The 20,161-nt window shown below is 37.7% G+C and overlaps 1 protein-coding gene across 1 annotated transcript in view; it reads right to left on the bottom strand.

Annotated features, from left to right (window-relative positions):
* LOC108750630 (teneurin-a) overlaps positions 1 to 20,161 on the bottom strand; it is a 487,296-nt gene that overhangs the window by 302,698 nt on the left and 164,437 nt on the right. Inside the window, exons 5-6 of the mRNA XM_018490196.1 lie at positions 6,886 to 7,089; positions 6,109 to 6,276 (exon numbers count right to left, since the gene is read on the bottom strand). Coding sequence (XP_018345698.1) covers positions 6,109 to 6,276; positions 6,886 to 7,089 — 372 coding nt within the window. The remainder of the gene's footprint in view (positions 1 to 6,108; positions 6,277 to 6,885; positions 7,090 to 20,161) is intronic.

Below are 20,161 nucleotides of genomic sequence, written 5' to 3'. Positions count from 1 at the left end.
CGCAATGCGTAGCTGTCAGCGCCAGCCGCGTCCGTCGCGTATCTCGGACAACTTTACCGTCGAAATATACATTTGTTCCAGTTATTGAACAATTTGCCGGCATCGTTCGAGTGCTCGGAACACCTGTAACGCTCAATTACAAAGTCGATATCGCACCGACAACGGGGTTGGAAAAATCTCGGGGCTGGTACCGAGCCGTTACAGAGAGGGTGGTCGACCCCTCCTTTGAATCTGACAATGTGTTATTTTGCAAGACATTTTATAACAATAAGCTACGAGCCACAGGATACATCCTGTCTTCGTGGTGGTTACATCGCTCTGCATGCGTACGCGGCAACAAATTAAAGCTCGAGAAAAGTATATATTTGAAGAAGATTCTGAAATTGCGAAATATACTATAGATACATTAACGTTAAATTACTAGAATGCGAGTGAAAGAGTTAAAACCGGTTAAATTTAATCCGACGATTAAATTGCCAAAAGCAAAAATAATCTCGCAGCGAGCGCGCAGTGGAATTTGATGAATCTCCAGTAGATCAATTATATCGGCGATTGGTAACAAACAATTTTATTATCCATTTGATGGATATATTCGACATCATCTTTTTTTATACGTTTCGTATACATACACGTGAATCAATTACTTGCTAACGTAGCATGTAATGTGAGGAATCGTTAAATTTGTTGACTTTCGCGCAAATTCTATTGAATTCTACGACTTATTGCACTGTATATGCAAATTCACCAGCATAACTAATTATACGCAGCAAGGATAGGCGATAATGCTACATGAAGGTTAGATCAATACGGTTCCAGCCAATTATAGCTAATGCTGGTACATCATTGACCAGTGGTCAAACCGCGTTACTGTCTCTCATAAAGCACAGGATAGCGTTTACAGAATGTGCAAAATAAATCATGCAGTTTCTGATGGCGATAGGTGCAATGCAATCTAATTTTGCAAAATGATGAACATGATATAACTCCGTAATATAGATTTCACTATATTTACATAATGCAGCTTATTCCGCCATGGCAGAATATATTACATTCAAATTAAAATTCACTCAATCTCCCCTTTACGGAATATGAAAAAGATCATTTTTTTTTAGGAAGATTAATTTGCTCATTTTTTTTAAAGAAATTTTTCCATAATATTTATACAATAATTAAATCACATATATATATTAACGTAGGGTAATTAAATTATTTTAAATACGTCGTTCTAATATTACAATCAAGTTACTCAACTTGCTTGACACAGTATTTAGTGGAATTTATTGGATGCTGCTTTCGACTATTATTACAAACGTGACAAGCTAGTGGAATAGCTATATATACCTATTTGGCGTTTAGCACGACATCTAATTGGACACATTATTGAGCAATATAACGTCGTCGGTGGTATGTCTTGGCCAATCGTTGTGAGCCAATTATGTAGTATGCCAGGGCATCACCGATACCGAGTTCAACCGAGTTATCCCTCATCCGCGGGCGGCGAGAAGGGTTAGTCAGACAGTGCAAGGGGATGCAAGGTAGCCGACAGTGACTTGATGCGGTTAGCGATTCGCGTCTGTAATTCGATTTGTCGGTCTAACGCCTCCGCCGCGTCGGGGAGTACACGTTCATGTAAATACGAATTATTTGCTAGCGCTATACTGCCGCGCGGTATTGCCGCGATGGTAGGTACTGTACCTACTGTCCGATAACCCAGCCCAACGAATCGTTCCGGCTTGACTCCTTCCGGACCAAACAGTCTAATAAACCGAGTTAGCATTCGTGAATGCTTCGTCCGAACTGTCTCGTACAATTTCTATGTGCCGCTTCTACCTTCGTTCGCACTGGACAAAATTTCATCCGTGCCTCGCCTGGATCCATTTATACCAATGATAAATTGAGATATAACGCTTTTATTGTATCCTTTCAAAGTATAACGAAATAATAGAGCCGAACAATTTATTTATATATTTGATGAGTGAAACAGTCTTTAAATTTTATTCTAGCAATTATAAGGTAAGAAATATATTAAGAAAATAAAAGAAAAAATATATATATTTGGAATAGAATGAGGTTCCATAAAACGGAGCTTTGCTACGATGAATTTTCACGGAGGAGAAAGTTCATAAATATCACGTTGCTCGTAACCTGAGCATTATACGATAATTTATGACAATTAAGCTTGCGCATTGATTACATTCTGTTTGAGTTATTTACCTTAGCGTAATGGTAGTAAAGTGGTGAGACAGGACCATTATAACGTCATCTATAAACCTAATGTCTCGTGACTTTAATTTCCATGCGTACTTTTTACTGTCGCTGAGAGCGCTTTCTTTTAACATAAAAATTAACATTTACTTTTGCAAATGATAAAAAGATTTCGTTCTAAATAGTTAAATATAATAAAAGACTTTTATTGCCATAGATATCTAGATCGGAAATAGAAAAAAGAATTAAAAGAATTAAAAGAACGATAATGATAATGGCGAACACGAACTATTGGCATAGTTTGCAAGTGGTGCTTGAAATTATTCCTATTCGTCGAAACTTGGCACTTAGCCGAGCACACATATTCGTATATATAGCGTTCTGAATGGCCATTGTCACAAAAAGTATTCGATTGTAGTTAGAAGTGACGAATCAAGTGTTCTTGATTAAACACTACAATCAAAAAAGCGAAAATTTACGCAAATTATTTACTCACGATAGAACTTACTCGACTGTATTATAGTTTATTAAAAATACCGGCATATTGTTGCGATATATAATAACATGGTTATTTTTGAAATTTTTACTTGACTGTATAAGTCAATTGATTTTGCGAATATTTACTTCGTCCCCGTATGCAACATGTATATCGTGAAACCTACATCAATCGAACGAATTGATAACATCAAGCTTGCTGGTGCGCATGATTCGTTCCACGGCATTAAATGTAACAACCCGCATCAGAGCCCGTCAAAAATTACCGACCATCGTTGAACGATTGCGAAAACCCGCGGAAAATTTATTTTCCACGGACAGTGATTTGCTTCTACACGTTTATATTTTGTGCAAAATATTAATTTTCACAAAAATTGTGCATTTCTCCTAATTGATTTATCTATATAAATGTAAACAATGTATATACGTTTCACAAAAAATTTAATGGTTGTCTGAAAATCCTATAGAATAACAAAAATTTATAATACACGGTATCGAATTGCAAGAAGAATCTACGATCGCAATATATTTTGTTTCCAATTTTCATTTTATTTACAGATTTGTTACATTACAAAGTTAATGCTTACAGCGCGATAAAAATATATATCGCGTGTTAATTTTTCATTTTTACAATGACGAGTATACGTTCATTTAGCGCGTGCATTTCATAGCATTGTGGTAGCAAATTACCGTAACGTTATCGGGTTTCACGCGTTTGCCAATTCAATAACGTGCTCCTCGACTGGGCCACATTAGACTACGGCGGTCTAATGTAATATCAATCGTCTTTCTGGCGATGCGGTGCACACGGGGTTAACGCGGGTAAGCCTTGACCGTTGGGAGCCATTTGCTAATAGATGCCGCGACATGCCTCCATTAGACCGCAGGGACATTCTGGCAAGCAATATCCCATCGCAGATTCAGACTCAAATTACTGCTTACGAGATCCTGGTAATTATACGTGGTATCTTGCAGCATCTTATATAACGCTTGTCGTCACATCATCAGCATACTCATAAAGTCATGCGTCAAAACATTTTTATGCGGAAGCTTATCGATAACTACACTGAAAAAAAACTACTGTATACTTGCACGCTAAAAAGATTATGATTAGGAGTCCACTTGTATTATAATTATTACTGTTATAATAATGATTATGAGTTCTATCCAAAAATATAGAGTTGACAACAAAAATGACTGTAAATTGTAGTTAAATTTTGGTAATTGTAATCAACTTTTTTCTCCTAATGTAATGGCTTGAGAATACTAAGAGTGACATACATCCCTAAATTTAAAATTAAAAAAAAAAGAAAACGGACAATTTCATATTTTAAATAAATTAATTTGCTGCCTGGATAATGATAAACGCAATACTTTATAGCTAAACCTTTTATTTCTTTGTAGTATGGAGTATACACACTGAAAAAAGAATCTGGTAATAGCTATCAAATGTTGAGTGAAATGATTCCAATTAAATATTTTCGGTTAATATAACCAAAAATAATTTTTCTTTTCTAAATATTTATAAAAGTAAAATTATTTTTGTTACTGATTGGAATGATTTTTATTGTACTCCTTTTTCAGAGAGAGAGAGAGAGAGAGAGAGAGAGAGAGAGAGAGAGAGAGAGAGAGAGTACATTCATGTTTACAGAATATATCTTGGTTCGTACGTTCATACATGTTGTAAATGAACGAGCATCACTCAGCTTGATTCGCGTCGCTAATTTTCACGATACCTACACGTAATGTGATCGCACTCGAGCGGGCAGGAGTAATGCGGCCTTCGAAATTCCGGAGGTAACCGTCCACGAAGATGCGGTGGAGCTCTTGCTCCTTACCGCACGGGCGCTCGCCAGCTTTTCCACCCGGCTATCCTTCGTCCTTTCATCCACGCTCACGCTGTCTCGTGATATCGACTAATTGGCAGCCAGCTTCCCTCGAACCCGACGTGACCGCCACATCGACGTCGCGTCGACACGAAATGAGATCCGACGAAATTTCGTTTAAAACTTAGCCGACGAGCGTAAGCCGCTCGTCGACCGCGGCCGCCGGTTCAAAGCCGCAAAGCTACTTTCTCTTATCTCTCGGTGGTTGCTGCTCGAAGCTGCGTTACACACACAGTGAGATAGTGCGTGTGCCAAGATAGCACGCGGTCCTGCAACGACAGGAGATCTAAATACTGTTGGCGTTTTGAAACAATATAGTCGGCGGGGTCACGCTAACTTTGGCGGTGGTCTATGCTCTAACTAGCCGAGCCCAGGCGCCAACTGCTAACTCTGTTAGCCCCGAGCTCGAGTCTTTCTCTTTCCCTCTCGCATTTGCTATTGCCGCTGCTATTGCAGCAGCTACCGACACTGTTGGTGTTGCCGCTGGTATATTACTACATCAGACAACAATGAACCTAACTGCCAAAATAGAAGGTCCCTTGGTTATTTAATGAGCCGACGTGTAATGTAGTTTGTCGATTACGGCATTGTTCGCTAGACGATAACGCATGACTCGGAAACGTTTGCCTTTGCTAAGATCTTTCGCCTTTGACCGTTTTCGGCGAAGTTTCGTAATCGTGCATCGATGGAAAACGTTAGACGAGAGATGCTCGTAATGAGGATATTTGTTTAGTTGAAATTACTATGTACATTGCTTTAGAATGAAATTAACAAGAGAGATAATGTGCTTTTTACAGATTATATTCTTATATCTAAAGTTATTTGTTACGGAATTAAAAAGTCTTAATTATCAATAGAAAATGTGAGGATTTTATGAAGGATTTGCGAAAAAGCAAGGTTGAAAATATTTTGTTGTAACTCTTTCTTTGTCTCCATCAATAATCTCGAATAACTGATAACACTTATCTATATATACAAAATGCATGAAAGACTTTTTAGAAGATATAAGAATGCATTCGTAGCCTCTCTACAGAGTTCTGAGTACGTTGAGTTTCATATGCAATTTCCTTTTTCGAGCGTTTCTAGGTGACTATTAATATTAAGCTTTTAACGAGGAACACGTTTACGCGAAACCCGATTTAACTCCGGCCAGGGGCTCGATACCAGCCGGTAACTCGGTTAGTCCGGTAATCGCATTTGAGGCATGGATCGTTAACTTATCGCACCACGGCAAATTTTACGTCGTGATTTAAAGGGTCGATCCGCTCAGGGCGATCGACGAGGATTCATCCCGATCTGTCAAGCTGAATGAGTTTTTTTTTTTTTTTTTTTTTCGTTGGAGTCTCTAACAGTAGAAACTCACTCTTTGTACACTCCTTGCGATTTAACGATTACAATAATTAATCTTAAGAATGGAACACGCGACAGCATGCGGCGTGATGCAGTGATCATGCGTATGAAATAATAATCGCGCGATGACGTATGCGTAGTGAAAAGGAAAGTGCGGTATATTTTTCCTCACCATTGGTGAGATGCATACGAGTGTGTTCATCGGGGAAGACGGTTTCGGAACGATCGCTCGCTGTCGAGCTACTGCTCAAGGCGCTTGCGTGACCTCGGCGTGTTCTTCGACCTAAGGTACCGCCGCCGGAAGTCGTCTTTTTTGTGGACGCCGCGTAAACGGTCTCACCTGCAATAAAGAAGATACGAATATTTTGGAACAGCCTGCTAAGAAGTTCTTTCCTTTGGAAAACGCCGGTATCGTTAACGAACGAGAGTCATACCGTTTAATTCAATCTTCCATTATTACGTGGACAAAGAAGGTACTCGGGTTCTCTAATCCTTTCGAAATTACGTTTGAAAAAGTGAAATTGTCAAGATGAAATTTTTCACGTAAGTTAACTTTTAACTTTTCATCAAATAACTTTTGCACAGCGTGGACGACTCGGAATTATTTTAATTTAATGTTACGATCTTTGACATGAAACATGCGTAACGTTTAATAACTAGAGGTGTGAAGAATCTGGAGAGATTGAAGTTGCGAAGTGTTATTTTAAAATGAGTTGAAACCGAGGATTGAAGCTGTTTTACGTAATGTCACGTTGCTTATCACTTTAAATTGTCCATCTACCGGGATTTCTCGTCTTGCGTCCATCTACCGGAATTAGCTCGTCTCGCATGCATCACGGTTGTATAACGTAGTATAAAATTGCGTTTGATGAGATTCATCTTGTGGCGAACCCGTAAGTATCATCTTGCGTGCAAACCAACCCGTTTGCGGTTCTAATTAACTCCCTACCATTGCCGTTGCGAGATCTCTCGGAAGATATGCTGCCGTTATAATGATGCCGGCGAGAGTTTGTGCTTTCGAGGGGAAACGGAGAAGCTTGCCGATGATTCGGTGTCAAGGTTGGGGGCGGCGTAGGAAATGGCGTTGTAGGGTTGTCCGTAGTTGCTGCGCCTTCCGTGTCGGATCCCGTACGGTACGATCTGTCTCCCGCATCTGCACAAATTAATCACACGTTAATGACATTCACTTTTATCAGCTGAGCTATCTGCTATCTCTCAACAAAGCATATGTTCTCCTCTTAAATTAATTAAAAAGAAGACAAATAGAGAGAGAAAGAGAGAGAGAGAGAGAGAGAGAGAGAGAGAGATTATTCGCTAACGCGAGTAAAGCTTGTAAAACTTTTTGTTAGCTTTGTTCCGAATTCACGATGAGTTAAAATTTTCCCGTGTTGTACAAGTTCTTGTTCATAGGTATGTAAACTCCGTGTTATCTGCGATCTTGCCGCTTGCGGACAACCGCAGACGCACCGCAGCATACATGATGCCATATATAAACGTGTATCGTGTCTTCGCCTATCTTGAGAGCAGTGGGGTCTTGCATGACGTAACCATCATTCTGTTTTAGAGGTTTCCCGCTGTGAATGTTACCAACTATCTTACTTCACCTCTATCGCCAGTCGACATTTCCGCCAGCTCTCTGTCAGATCCGAGCACTTCGTCGCGCGTCGTTGCTCTAATCTGCATTTGCTTAAGTTGACGCATGTCTAAACTCTTAAAGGCGCTTGTCACTAAAGCAGTGCCGTTCGTTTCGAGGGAGCTTGCATTATTTGGCGCGCGATAGCGGAACATAAGAAGCATCCGGGCAGAGGGGACTTTCTGCTGTAAGAAATACTGGTGTGTCGGTGTGCCTTCGCGCGACATGCGACCGCGTGCGTAGCTGTACTTTTAACAACGTTGACACGTACAAGGTGTACTGGGAGTTATTTCTTTGACGAAGAGATATATACTCGCGGATGTGCTGAGGTGACGCTGAAAGGATAAAATGGGGCGACATAGTTAGCTGAAGGAGGAATTTTTCTGTGACATTCCCATGCGTACTTCCAGTCAGTATTCTGTCAATAATAAAATGTAGAATTACTTTTTTTAGTCTGAGATTATTAAAACTAAAATTCTCAACTTTCTTTTATTGCAGTGTAAAATCTTTTATTTTATATACACAGGAAATTAAAAAAAACCATTTACCATTTATATGATGGATACACGGAGAGAATTTTCTTTTAAAATTTACCTTGAAAATATCGTAGTTGTAGTACAATATAATATTTTGAAGTTTTTTACCATGCACTTCAGTAAAATTAATCAAATTTATTTTATACTTTATTGTAGTTTTATTATTGAATGAGAGATTTACATTAAAATTCTTCGAAATACAATGTTGTCCCACGACTATCATATTTTCAGGGTAAACTCTAAGGAAAAAATTCTCTTCGTGTACTATACCTACACCATACTGAATAAAAAGGTCTTAGTGAACATTATAAGTCGAAAGCTCACATTTCTGAAATATTCTAACAATGTATGTATTTCTCTCTCTCTCTCTCTCTCTCTCTCTCTCTCTCTCTCTCTCTCTCTTACTTAAAAAATGACACAACTATGAAAATATGATTTTTTAGTTATTTCATGAATAAATTAAATAAACATTATCCTATCATACAAAAGTAAATTAACTTAACTTTATTAAAAGTCATGAAAATCGTCACAATTTAAAAAGAGTAGTTGTAAAACGAAAATGTCATTTAATAATATATTCTTTTTGCCAACATTTGATTACTGAATAATTTTCTGTCAAAAAATAACTTTTTCTTTTTCTGAGAAACTTAAATTTTTGTGTTACTTTTTAAGTAAGGGAGCGGTATACGACTTGTAATTAAAAATATGACTTGACGATATCGCGTTTGGTTTATTAATTGGCAGATAATTGCCGGTTGCAGGAACGCACGTTCTAATTCACTATTAAACTTGGTTTCGCTGTGACGAACAAAGGGGTAAAACCATAGTGAGAAAAGGTTGGGATAGGAGATTGGTAAGGAAGGGAGGGGGACGAAATCGAATCTTGTCGGTAATTAATGAGGAAAGTTTTACAAATAGCCGAAGGCATAGTCACTAAACGCCTTAGCGAGCTCGTGAATCCCATCCACAAGCAGAGTATCTTTACACAAAAGTAAGTTTTTAATTGATAATTATCCTTTTTTATACCAGAAGAGAGAAAACTAGACTGCTAACTGTTTTACAATACGTTTATACCAGTTCTTTCATTAAGATGGTAGAAATATAAAAATATTTTTGTAAAGTAAAAGATTACGAGTGTTTAATAGTGAAGTAACATATGTGTGACAACTTATGCCAATTGATAATTCAAGCTGTGTAATAAATATCATGATATGCTATCATGATATTTAGCGATTTGTAGGTTGAGCGTAGAGGAAATCGAATGTGTCATTGACGATATCGCAGGCTTCCTTCTATTCTATTATTTCTCGCGCATTGAAAATAGCCAATATTTGGATGTAGAGGAGAGCCAACGAGGTGCTAATTACATTCTCGCGTTGCGCGCCGCGTTCTAAACGTTGTTTGCATCGAAATAGACGCGCTTGTCGAAAGCGGCGCGCAGCTGCGGATTGACAAATCAGTTTTTCAAATCGGTCGGAAATTTACGCGCGAGCGTGGAACAAGCTCGAGGCTTGTGGGTTACCTCGAAACATCAAAGATTCGAAATGTGCCCTCTACCGTCTCTGCCTCTTTCCCACTCGAACCCGTCGGTGGTGTGAGCGGCATACTCGCGATATAAAGAGAGATACAGCCAAGATGGGCACCCTGATAGTCGAGACGTCTGAGAGTGAGTAGCCGAGGGCCGGGGCAGTGGCGCTGATATTGCTCGCATTAAACTTTCATATTCAATCTTCCCACCCACCGTTGGGGCACCTTCCGCGCGGTCCCCGACCTTCATCCCTCCGCTATGCCATGCCGTACGGAGAGCGAGCTCGGCATCAACCCCACATGTAATTGTGTTATGCCCTCTTCATCCTCTCTCTCTCTCTCTCTCTCTCTCTCTCTCTCTCCTGCCTCTCCTCCTCACTCTTCACCGACCCCCGTCTCGTCCTCCGACCTTTCCTCTTCTCTTCTACCAATTTCCCTTCGGCGCGACCTCGGTCACCCTCCTGCTCGTGCGGTTCCGCTACGCCCTCGTGGCGCTCCTCCTTTCTATATTGGATTTTCTAATCCGTATGGATTCGAAAACGTCGCCGTGACGTTTAAGAGGATAGAAAGGTCATTTCTTTATCGGTCGCCTTTATACGTCGTCGCTTTTGGATTAACGCGACAAATGTCCGTGATTACGAGACACTCCTCTGCTTTCGTTTCTCGTTCGTTGTATATAGATGTTGGCAAGCCATAGAAATGCCACGTGTCTATTGCAAAAATAAAAACCAATATTTTGTATCCTTTGCGCTATCTAAAATCGACAAATTCAAATTGCTCGAAACAAATACCTATACATATGATATCCTTCGATCTTTACTGAAACAAACTATTTTGTGTAAGTTTTGGCCTAAATAAAATTACGGGGGCTCAGTCTTCATGAAATTAGTAATTATTAGCTCGTAATGTATGTAATATTAACTAATTATTATTTAATTATCACAATATCATAGTGTTTAAACAGAAACTCATTGCTCTCGGAATTAATCGATAAACTCGCGATCAACAACGTACGCATCAACCGTATCGATCGCGAGAGCGTTAACCACGTAACAACATCTCGCCGGCATGTCGACGTAGCAAAACGAACAGTCGGCGCTTATCTTTAATCGACCGTTAATCATCGGCGCCGATCGCGTGCTCACCGGTGTCCCCTTTCGACACCCCCGGCAGCCGTGCGAGTGCATGAGCTATCCGAACGATTTATCTCGCAAAGCACACGGGGCTTGCCATCCCCTCCGGCACTCGCCACGCTCGGAATTTACAGTCGTGTCTCGTCCTGTCCGGTGGCATTTCTTCACCCCGGCAACGGTTCCTTCCGTGGCGACTAAACGCACGGCGGGTGGGTATATACACCTTCGGTGCGACAGGGAGAACCGTGCCATGTCGTGTGCACACGATGCATTTTGTTTGTAGGGGATTGTTGCCATGGCAGCGAACTGCGAACATCGAATGCACTCCACCCTGGCACGGCACGGCGCGGCGCGGTAACACCGACACGGCTCGTAGAGCCCGAGCGAGCTTGCGGAAGAGTTAGCCCCCGGCTGCTTTCGCAAGCTCCGCGCAACGGCCCGTGTACACCTGGACACGGTAGACGACGTAACTTCGGCCGGAGCGCGTTAATTTTCTTCAAAATTTTGCTCGTGAACGACGCTGCGTTGCGGTCCGTAGTTAACACGCGCTTTTCCAAAGCGTTCCCCTCTAATGATTTCGCATTGCGTTAAAATACAAGTACGGGATATCCGTGAGAGAGATACTGCATTTCACGAAATTCTGTATAGCTAGAATGTACATGTATATATGTGGGATCGATATTGAGAGAGAGAGAGAGAGAGAGAGAGAGAGAGAGAGAGAGAGAAATAATTCTATAGATAAAAAAATTTAATAATTATCGATTAACATAGATGCATGTGTGGTAATATTATTTTCATCGCCAATTTCAATTATCGCGGAATTAGATGATTCGAATATATGGTATATGGAAACGCACAAGATAGTTGCAATATGCAGTCTCGTAAACGTATTTTGCAAGAATGCAGCAACGGATGTTTGTGACAACAGCGAATAACGTTGACACAAATATTGAATATCATTTCAATATGCAACAACGTTACAGTTTTACTCTTGTGTTTTGAATTTGAGTATTTTCCGATGACGAATGAATATTTAAGTTAAACGCGGAATTTCTTTTCGACTCCCGGTTATAATTTAGGTTCCTTTTACCAAACTTTTTAAACGCGTACTGTTGCAAAAAGTGTACATATGTCAAAAAAGGGAAAGGGGAAAAAAAACAATAAGCGATGCAAGACGCGTTTTTCGAGCAGCTGTCGCATGCACAAGGAACAATGGGATACCTACATCGCGGCTCATATCGAAAACCAATTTCCGAGATGTCAACGAAACGAAATCGGGCGCTAGAAGGGAATTCGCCAGCGTTTTTCTAGTAACTGCCAGAGGTTGGAGATCACTTTGAGCGGGAGAGTTTGGCAAGATCGAGCAGTGGCTGTACCTTCAACAGGTGCAAAGTGTCTCCGTTGAAAGGGCCACTCTCCTACTGCTTCCATGATTCGAAGCTTCTCACTCTACGCCTCTTCCTTCCGCTTCTTAAACTGCGAGCTCTTTGATAGAAAACCTAAAGCGCCTGCGTGCCCTTTGGGAGGGCGAGACGAAACGTACATACAATTACGACGACTCGTAATGAGCCGATGCTCCGTTTGAGAAAATAATGATGCTCGCTAATGAGACATACTCGTCGTGCTTTGCGTTCCGCCTGCGACAGCAGGCGTCTCTTCGTTGCAGAATATTTTGAATTTTCATCAATGTGAATAATTTTTTATTACGACAAGAGTACGCAGGTAGTATGTATATACGTGAAGATATAATACAATGTGATAGAGAAGTTGTAATAATATTACTTATCTCATGCGCGTTTGACAACGTGCGCACGTTTCGCATCAATGTTATAATGCGCGGCGCAACATTGTTATTGCCACGTGTTTGAGATTTGAGGAATATTTATTCGTCCAGAGCTAGTTGTGTGGAATGTACGTCAGATATTTAACTACTTAAGAATAAAAAATATTATATTGGAAAGAGTTACTATGAGTTATCTATATGGAAATTTATATCCGTATAGATAAATATTTTAACAAATATTTAAACATTTAAAACACATTTTTTGAATCATTTAATATTTAAATAACTTTTAAAATGGTTTTATGATTCTGTATGGAATTTTAATAACATCTATCGATCGTAAAATGTGTTTTCATTTTCTTTATAAAATTGCGTAATTTGAATGTACGATCAACGAAGCCATAGTGATGAAGACTATTTTCTTCGCTTATAGAACCGAAACTTATAATACGTCTCATATTTTATTTATCAGACTAATATTAACTTTTTGGATTAAATATTGAAAAAATATAACTAAAAAAACTTTAATTTTTCTAGTTATAGTTATTATGTATAATAAATATACGTTTGCAAATATTTGACATTTTTATCGTGTTAGAGTGATTTTCGATATATATGAACAGTTAAAACTTCCACTGTTATACGACGCATGTATATGTATAACAGAGTTAACGCAATATTTCATAAAAAGGTATGTTTCATCGTAGTAGCAATTTCAACTGACGCTTGCAATGTAAAATGATACACACAAATGTTAACACATAAAATTTAATACGTCATTTTGAACTCACGCGGTTTAAAAAAATTAAACATTTGCTCAGAAACACAACCACTGTCATTGGCAGTACTGCCAGTGTAACAAAAAAAAGGAAAACGTTAACACCTGAAATATCGGAAAAATGATTGTGGTCACTGAAAGTTTTCAAATATAAATTTTGTTATATAATGCACAAATTTTTAATTGGATTATAACAAATGATTGAAACTTCTCAAAATACGAATTATCTAAAGTATTTGTCATCTTATAGTACCTACTGAAATTTTTATGATTTTGTAAAATTCAGAAAGTATAGAGAAAAAATATAAGTTGTGATGCAAATAGTATGTAATACAATTTCTATACGAAACAACGTTGTTCCATTCAAACGAAGAAAAATAAAGATAGTAGTCGATTCTGTCTGCACATTATCAAAGAAAGATATACATGGTATGAACCTTAGCGAAGGAGAAACTCTGTATTTGTCTGAGAGCTTCAGGCGATCGAGAAATGTACGCAATTTTTTGAATCTACAGCGAAAAGATACGTATGATTATGTAAATGCATTTGGTATTTGCGGTTAGAATCCCATTTCTTTATACATCATATGCATTCCCGTTCCATTGATATTCATTGATCACTTTTACAGAATACTCATTAACTAATTTTCTCGATCTTTTCTAATTAGCCATTAACTATTATAAATCATGTAATAATTGGATATATTCAGTAATTAATTACGCGAAAAAGTTTTTAACAGAAATTACATTCCAGTTGGAGATTCGAAATTAAATTCTGAGTTTAGTAATTTATGTAATTCATTAAATCGCTGAGAGAGAGAGAGAGAGAGAGAGAGAGAGAAAGTGTAAATTATATTCTAATTAGATCAAATCGGTAAAATAATATTCGTAATAATTGGGTTGTCCATGATTGTCTGACAATATAACAAATATATATTATGGATACAGAACTTATCTCCCAATCGCTTGTAAAAGAACGCTGTGAAGTTTAATATCGCCCGCCTCGTTTCTCACATTGCTTATAAAAAACAGAATTGTAGTCGACGACGAGGGTTCGAAGTTCAATGTTCGCTACAGTATTCCCATCTACTTAATGTTTTGTTTTTCTCGTGCGACTGGCTACTACCGTTGAGTCCCCCTTCGACAGTAATGAATAGTACATCCGTTATATTTTTATGAACGGCACAAGAACTTTTCTCATCATCCTTGAAACTAGGAATTACATATCGATATCTTCCGTTATTGACGACGTCGGCGCGGAATAGCATACCATCGATAGAAGATGGTAGCCCCTAGCTTCAAACTTTTCATCAGTTTCCCTCTACTTTCTCATTTCTTCTTTTTATATCGGTATTTCATACAAAACAAAGTAGACCGCCTTAACAAAGATTATAATTAACACAGACTATAATGATTCAATAATAACAAATAAATATTTTTTTATACTACAAAAGCTACATAGATAAACATTTGTTGAAGTATTGTAGACAGTATGCAATATTAGCAATAATGAATTAAGCAATTTTCTCAAAAAATTACACAAATATATCAACATTTTTATTAAACGTGCAATTAATTAATTATAAATTAGTTATTTACATATAATTGTGAATTAGTATAACACATTGGATATCTACATCGAGATTAAAGAGATAGGATGCCGACTATATTATTGTAATTATACCAATAGGTACAACGTTAAAATATCGATTCGAGCAAATATATTTTCCATGAAAAATAAGCCACTGCTTATGGTACTTTTACAAATAAATTCATTCAATATTTATATTATCCGATATCATATATCTCTTAAATAATCAAAATATTATACATAAAAATATTTTTTGCGCCTTCCTGAAATTTATAGTTTCAAATTTAATTATTCAATCTGATCGGTTGATTGATTTGTAAGAATATAAATCTATATACAATTGCTAATATTAAAAATTAATATTAAAGATTATATATTTAAATATGGTAATTTATACTGTTAGGTAAACATAACAGTGTAGAAGAAATAACTTTTTAATTTCAATAAAATTAATAAATGTTGAAAGAATTATTTAATATAAAATAATAATAATTTGGATTTATATTCGTTTACATACGCATTTATAATGCGTATGTGATACAGCTCCATTTTGAGATAATCTCAAGTTCTCTGACAGCAAGTAATGTGTCAAATAGATTAGAAAATCTAAGTCTCGAGCACTGCGGAAGCGCTGAGCTCAGAACGTATTTTACCGGGTTATCGTTAGCGGCGAAACAGCGGCGCGATAGTGAGATGCGCATTGTTAAAGAGCGACCGCGGTAAATTCATTACGACTCCAACTACTTGCGGTCTACCGCTTTTTGCTACAAAGTCTAGCTTAATGTTCTGCTTTGACATTTCGTTATGTAAAATTCGCTGAAATTTTCAAGGAATGTTACGTGAGGTGTTCATTATGCCACCGTAATAATGGAGAGTTATTTTAATATCTCTTGAAGAGAACCAAGGAATAGCCAATGTTATTTCGAGTATGAAAGGGAAAAAAGAAAATATTGAAATATGTATTCTCTAAAAGTGAATCAGTGTATTACTTATTACTGAAAAACAATAAATATTCATTAATGATTACATCTGTTATCTTATAAGTATAGCACTGAAGTCAGTAATATTACTAATAATACACTGATTCACTTTTAAAGAGTATGAAAATGTATGTACATAAAAGATATAAAATATTTATCCTTATTACTAAGTTGAAGTACAAAATGACAGGGGCTAATCTTATTTCGAGATATTGACTTGAATTAAGCTGTATATATATTATGTATTTCATATATGGTGTATTCATAGTGAATTAACTCAACTTAAATATCCGATATCCTACGTTATTGATTTTCAGACGTATTGAAAGTTTTGAATTTAGTTAGAATACATTTGAATCTATCGGAAAATTTAATGCCAACCGTTAGTATTTTTAGTCTAATAAGAATCTTTTATTGGCTGGATTTGAGCTGACATCATTAAGTAATAAGAATCACTTCGAGCGAGTAGAATTAGATCTTAATTTAAATACATTAAATCGCAAAATTTGATTAAAATCCTCTTTTGTCTAAATATATAATAAAATCTCCGCTATATGCGTAAGGGAGACGCGACATATTAATGGAAATGTCGATAAAAAGCAGATACATACATTACATATGGGGGAAGTCTGAATCGAATACGAACTAAATCTATACTAGATTAAAGTATCTAATAATTTTATGAGCAACATGATAACACGTCTACCATGCATTGAATCCGTTATATATGTTCTATATTAATCTCAGAATCTCTCATTGCATCATACGCGCGTTTTTCTTACGTTAGATAGATAAAGTATGTATATGATGCAGCTCCTTTTAGAGGCATTAGTAATAGCCGTCGACATCTTGGTTATCTCCACGCGAGACGTTAAAACCTTACGCCCGAAATTATGATCCACGAAGCGTGAATAATTCTGTCTGGCTACCATTCATTCCGCGGTCGGTGTAAATTATTGCAAGGAGCGCATTAATTTCCTTTGCGAATAATTAACAACGCACCGGACAACGAAACCTTCGCGCACCTCCTACGCTTTTGCAATGGTCAGTCCTTCCGTCGGTACCCTCATACCTCCGGACATCCCCCCTAGACTGCTCCTCCCCGCCGTCCCTCTTCGCCTCAACCTCTTGGTCGACAACTGAAATATTAATCATGACTTACACATGGTGTTCCGGGACTAGGGGCATTCTCCATCTGCATTATTAAGTGACCCCGCGCACGAGTTACGCTAGGTAGGCTCAGCCCTTATTCCGCAAAACGAATATGGATGTGCGGTTTGCGTTGTTATTATTCCGATGTGAAGGTCGGTTGCAATATTTTGCCGATGCTCACCGAGCAGATCGCCTAATCGCACGTTGCTTTCCCTCGAACTTGCACGAACAGTTTGCTGTGCGTGAAATGCATCTAGTCTACAGGTAACGTATGAAATTAATTTATACGCACGAAGCAAAATCTTTGAGAGAACGGAGGTCGAAGTATAGATTAAAAAAAAAATCATGAAGGATATTAATTGCATTTGTACTACACAAATCTGACATTTATTTTATAATATGTTAGTTTTTAATCTTTGTTTATTAATTAAATCTTTTACCGGCATATTTCTCGGTTTCTTTATAAATCTACAAATAGATTTAAAACGAAAGTAATAAATAGCGACGTTCCAACTCGATCGAGCCCCGTCTCTTTTACGCGAAAATAAAATTGTTATTCTTGTATTCCCAAAGGTTCGCGCGGAAAAATGAAAGTTCATTAAAACCAGCATGGTTTATCGGCTTTTCGCTCGGATTTCTCGGGCCTCTAGAGTGTTCTCGTTCTAGGAAGCGATTTATATCTCTTTTTTTCCTTTTTCTACTGCAACGATATCAACGAGATAGTAGCGCAGACATACTCGAGTATTTCGATATCACATAACGTTTACTCGATACTTGCGAGTTACTCCGCTCCGAATCCATTTGGATGGCAGTAATGCACGTTAAACGTCGTAAAATTATCTCGATATAATTGTCCGCCTTAAATAACGACAGCTGTGTTAGTAGTTGTTGAACGCCCGACGCAATGCGTTTCCTTTCAGGAATTAATTCAGTATTCAGAAGGACTCCGACATCAAAGCGAGCAATAATAGGAGCGCTGCTTCTGGCAAGGTATGCGATGACAGAAGTGGGCACGATGGCTATAAGTGACAAACCGGTTCGCGAATAATAGGGGATGACGATGCGACAGACGATATCGTAGATTTGCATCTGGAAACAATTTGCCCGCACGTAGGACACGTATCGTTATAATTGAATATCTCGATTAATGCGTAGCAACGGTCTAGATAATCGTCACGTTGATATTGGTTCGCTATTTCAACTGTAATATATTTGTACATATTGATGTTGAAAATAATGTTAACTTAATTCTTAAACGCCTTTTCAATATGGCATATTTAGTTTGTTCTTATCAAGATTGGTACTTCTATAATTTTTCAAGTTCAATAATCTATTTGACAAATTTAAACACGTAAAGATATCATTTTTCTTTGATTTGTAAAAAGCAATGTTAATGCGCGAATAATCTTTAAATAGCAACAATCGGAAGATCGTATTGCGTATTCAAGTTTACTGTATATTTTTTAAACTACGTTCAGCTATGACGTATTTTTTTTTCTTCAAATTTAAAGTTTTCGGGGAACACGTATAAAAAGCCTTTTATTTAATTTTTTCAACGAACACAAATGTTTCAAAAAGTAATTTTTTATTTTTTATTTCTTTTTTTATTGTATGTTTTTTTATTAATAAAAATACATAATATTTTTGTTTTTACCGTTATTTTCCTTAATGTCTGGAATTTCGATTGAAAAAAAAATTGTTAAAATATGTTTATTTTTATGAAAGTTATAAGCATGCAAAAGTTGGGTTGGATATGATAGACTCAGTGTGTTGTTCTCGTGTAAAATTAACCATAAGTATAGTATTTAAAGGATTGCAGTAGATTGTACAATATACTGGTGAACGTCCTCAAGAAAAAGCATATTAATATCTCTTCATTTTGATTTAATCTAAAGTAACAGTTAGGAAAAGCAGAGTTCACGCCATTAACGTAATAATACGGAGATGTTCCAAAATCGCAAATACGCTACTATGAACGATCCACAACAGCTTTCCTAGCATTAAATCCGACCACACGACGCAACCAAGTTACACCTTTATGTCGCCTTTCTCTCTCTCTCTCTCTCTCGTGCACTGCTATCTTCCACGGATTCGATCCAGACGACAGAGGCTGGCAAACTGTTAATAGGAGGGGAGTTTTAAATGCGCGTAACGTAATAACGCGTGCATTAGGCAACTACTATGGCGTCGGTGGCGTCTGCGGCGGCGACAACGATAGTAGACCCATTCTCCGTAAGGGGTAGTTTGCCTGACAACTCGATTATACGATACTGCAGGGCTGAGTGGCAAGTGGTGATATATGGTGCGCATATATACGCCGTGCTTGCCTCTGAAGTCACTTAAAATAATGAGAAACCCGGTATCGGGTACCACGCTTGTTTCCTACTCTTTTTCCTTTTTTCTTTTCTTCATCGGTGGCATTTACCCGCGAGTATCGGATAAATGCGACAAACAAAGTGGCGAACTGGTCTGCTCGGCGGAACTTTGGAATCCGCTAATCTTCATGCGCGCGTTTGATCGACAATTAATTAAGATAATCAACGAAAAGGGATGAACATTTTCGCATTGAATAGTCGATGTTCGATTTGCGCTCATGACGCTATTGATCGGACAGTTACAGAATATACAATTTTACATTCGTGAGAGGTATAAGCAATTTTGAATATTGAGTGGTCATATTGCATTTCTCGCTCTGTAGCTTTGCGAACGCGCGTGGCACCGGTCGATTTTCGGATAGACATCCAGATATTTGCATTGAGTCCCGAAACGTAATAACGCGTTTCATTAAATCACATATATAGATCGTTAACCATTATTAATCGCCTGCAGCGCTGTTTGACACTCCATCTCGGTTTCTCTTGTAATCAAATACGCGATACCGTTAGATATTCATTATTATACTGTCAAACTGTGTCAGTAGCTAAATTGTTAGTTACTTTAGCAATCGCTCTGTCATGTAAATGTCAAATCTTGTATACGGTAAATGCAATATCGAGATAATTATTATCTTCTCAGAAAGTATACCGATTTCCTTTCTCATTACTACGTAAAAATATGATCGTGCTATTGTACACACGCAATAACAATTTCTGACGATCGATAAAAGCAATAAT

The sequence above is a fragment of the Trachymyrmex septentrionalis genome, unplaced genomic scaffold (genome assembly GCF_001594115.1).
Source record: "Trachymyrmex septentrionalis isolate Tsep2-gDNA-1 unplaced genomic scaffold, Tsep1.0 scaffold37, whole genome shotgun sequence".
NCBI lineage: Eukaryota > Metazoa > Arthropoda > Insecta > Hymenoptera > Formicidae > Trachymyrmex > Trachymyrmex septentrionalis.
The sequence above is the reverse complement of the archived record's forward strand: the minus strand, read 5'-3'. Positions and strand labels throughout refer to the sequence as shown.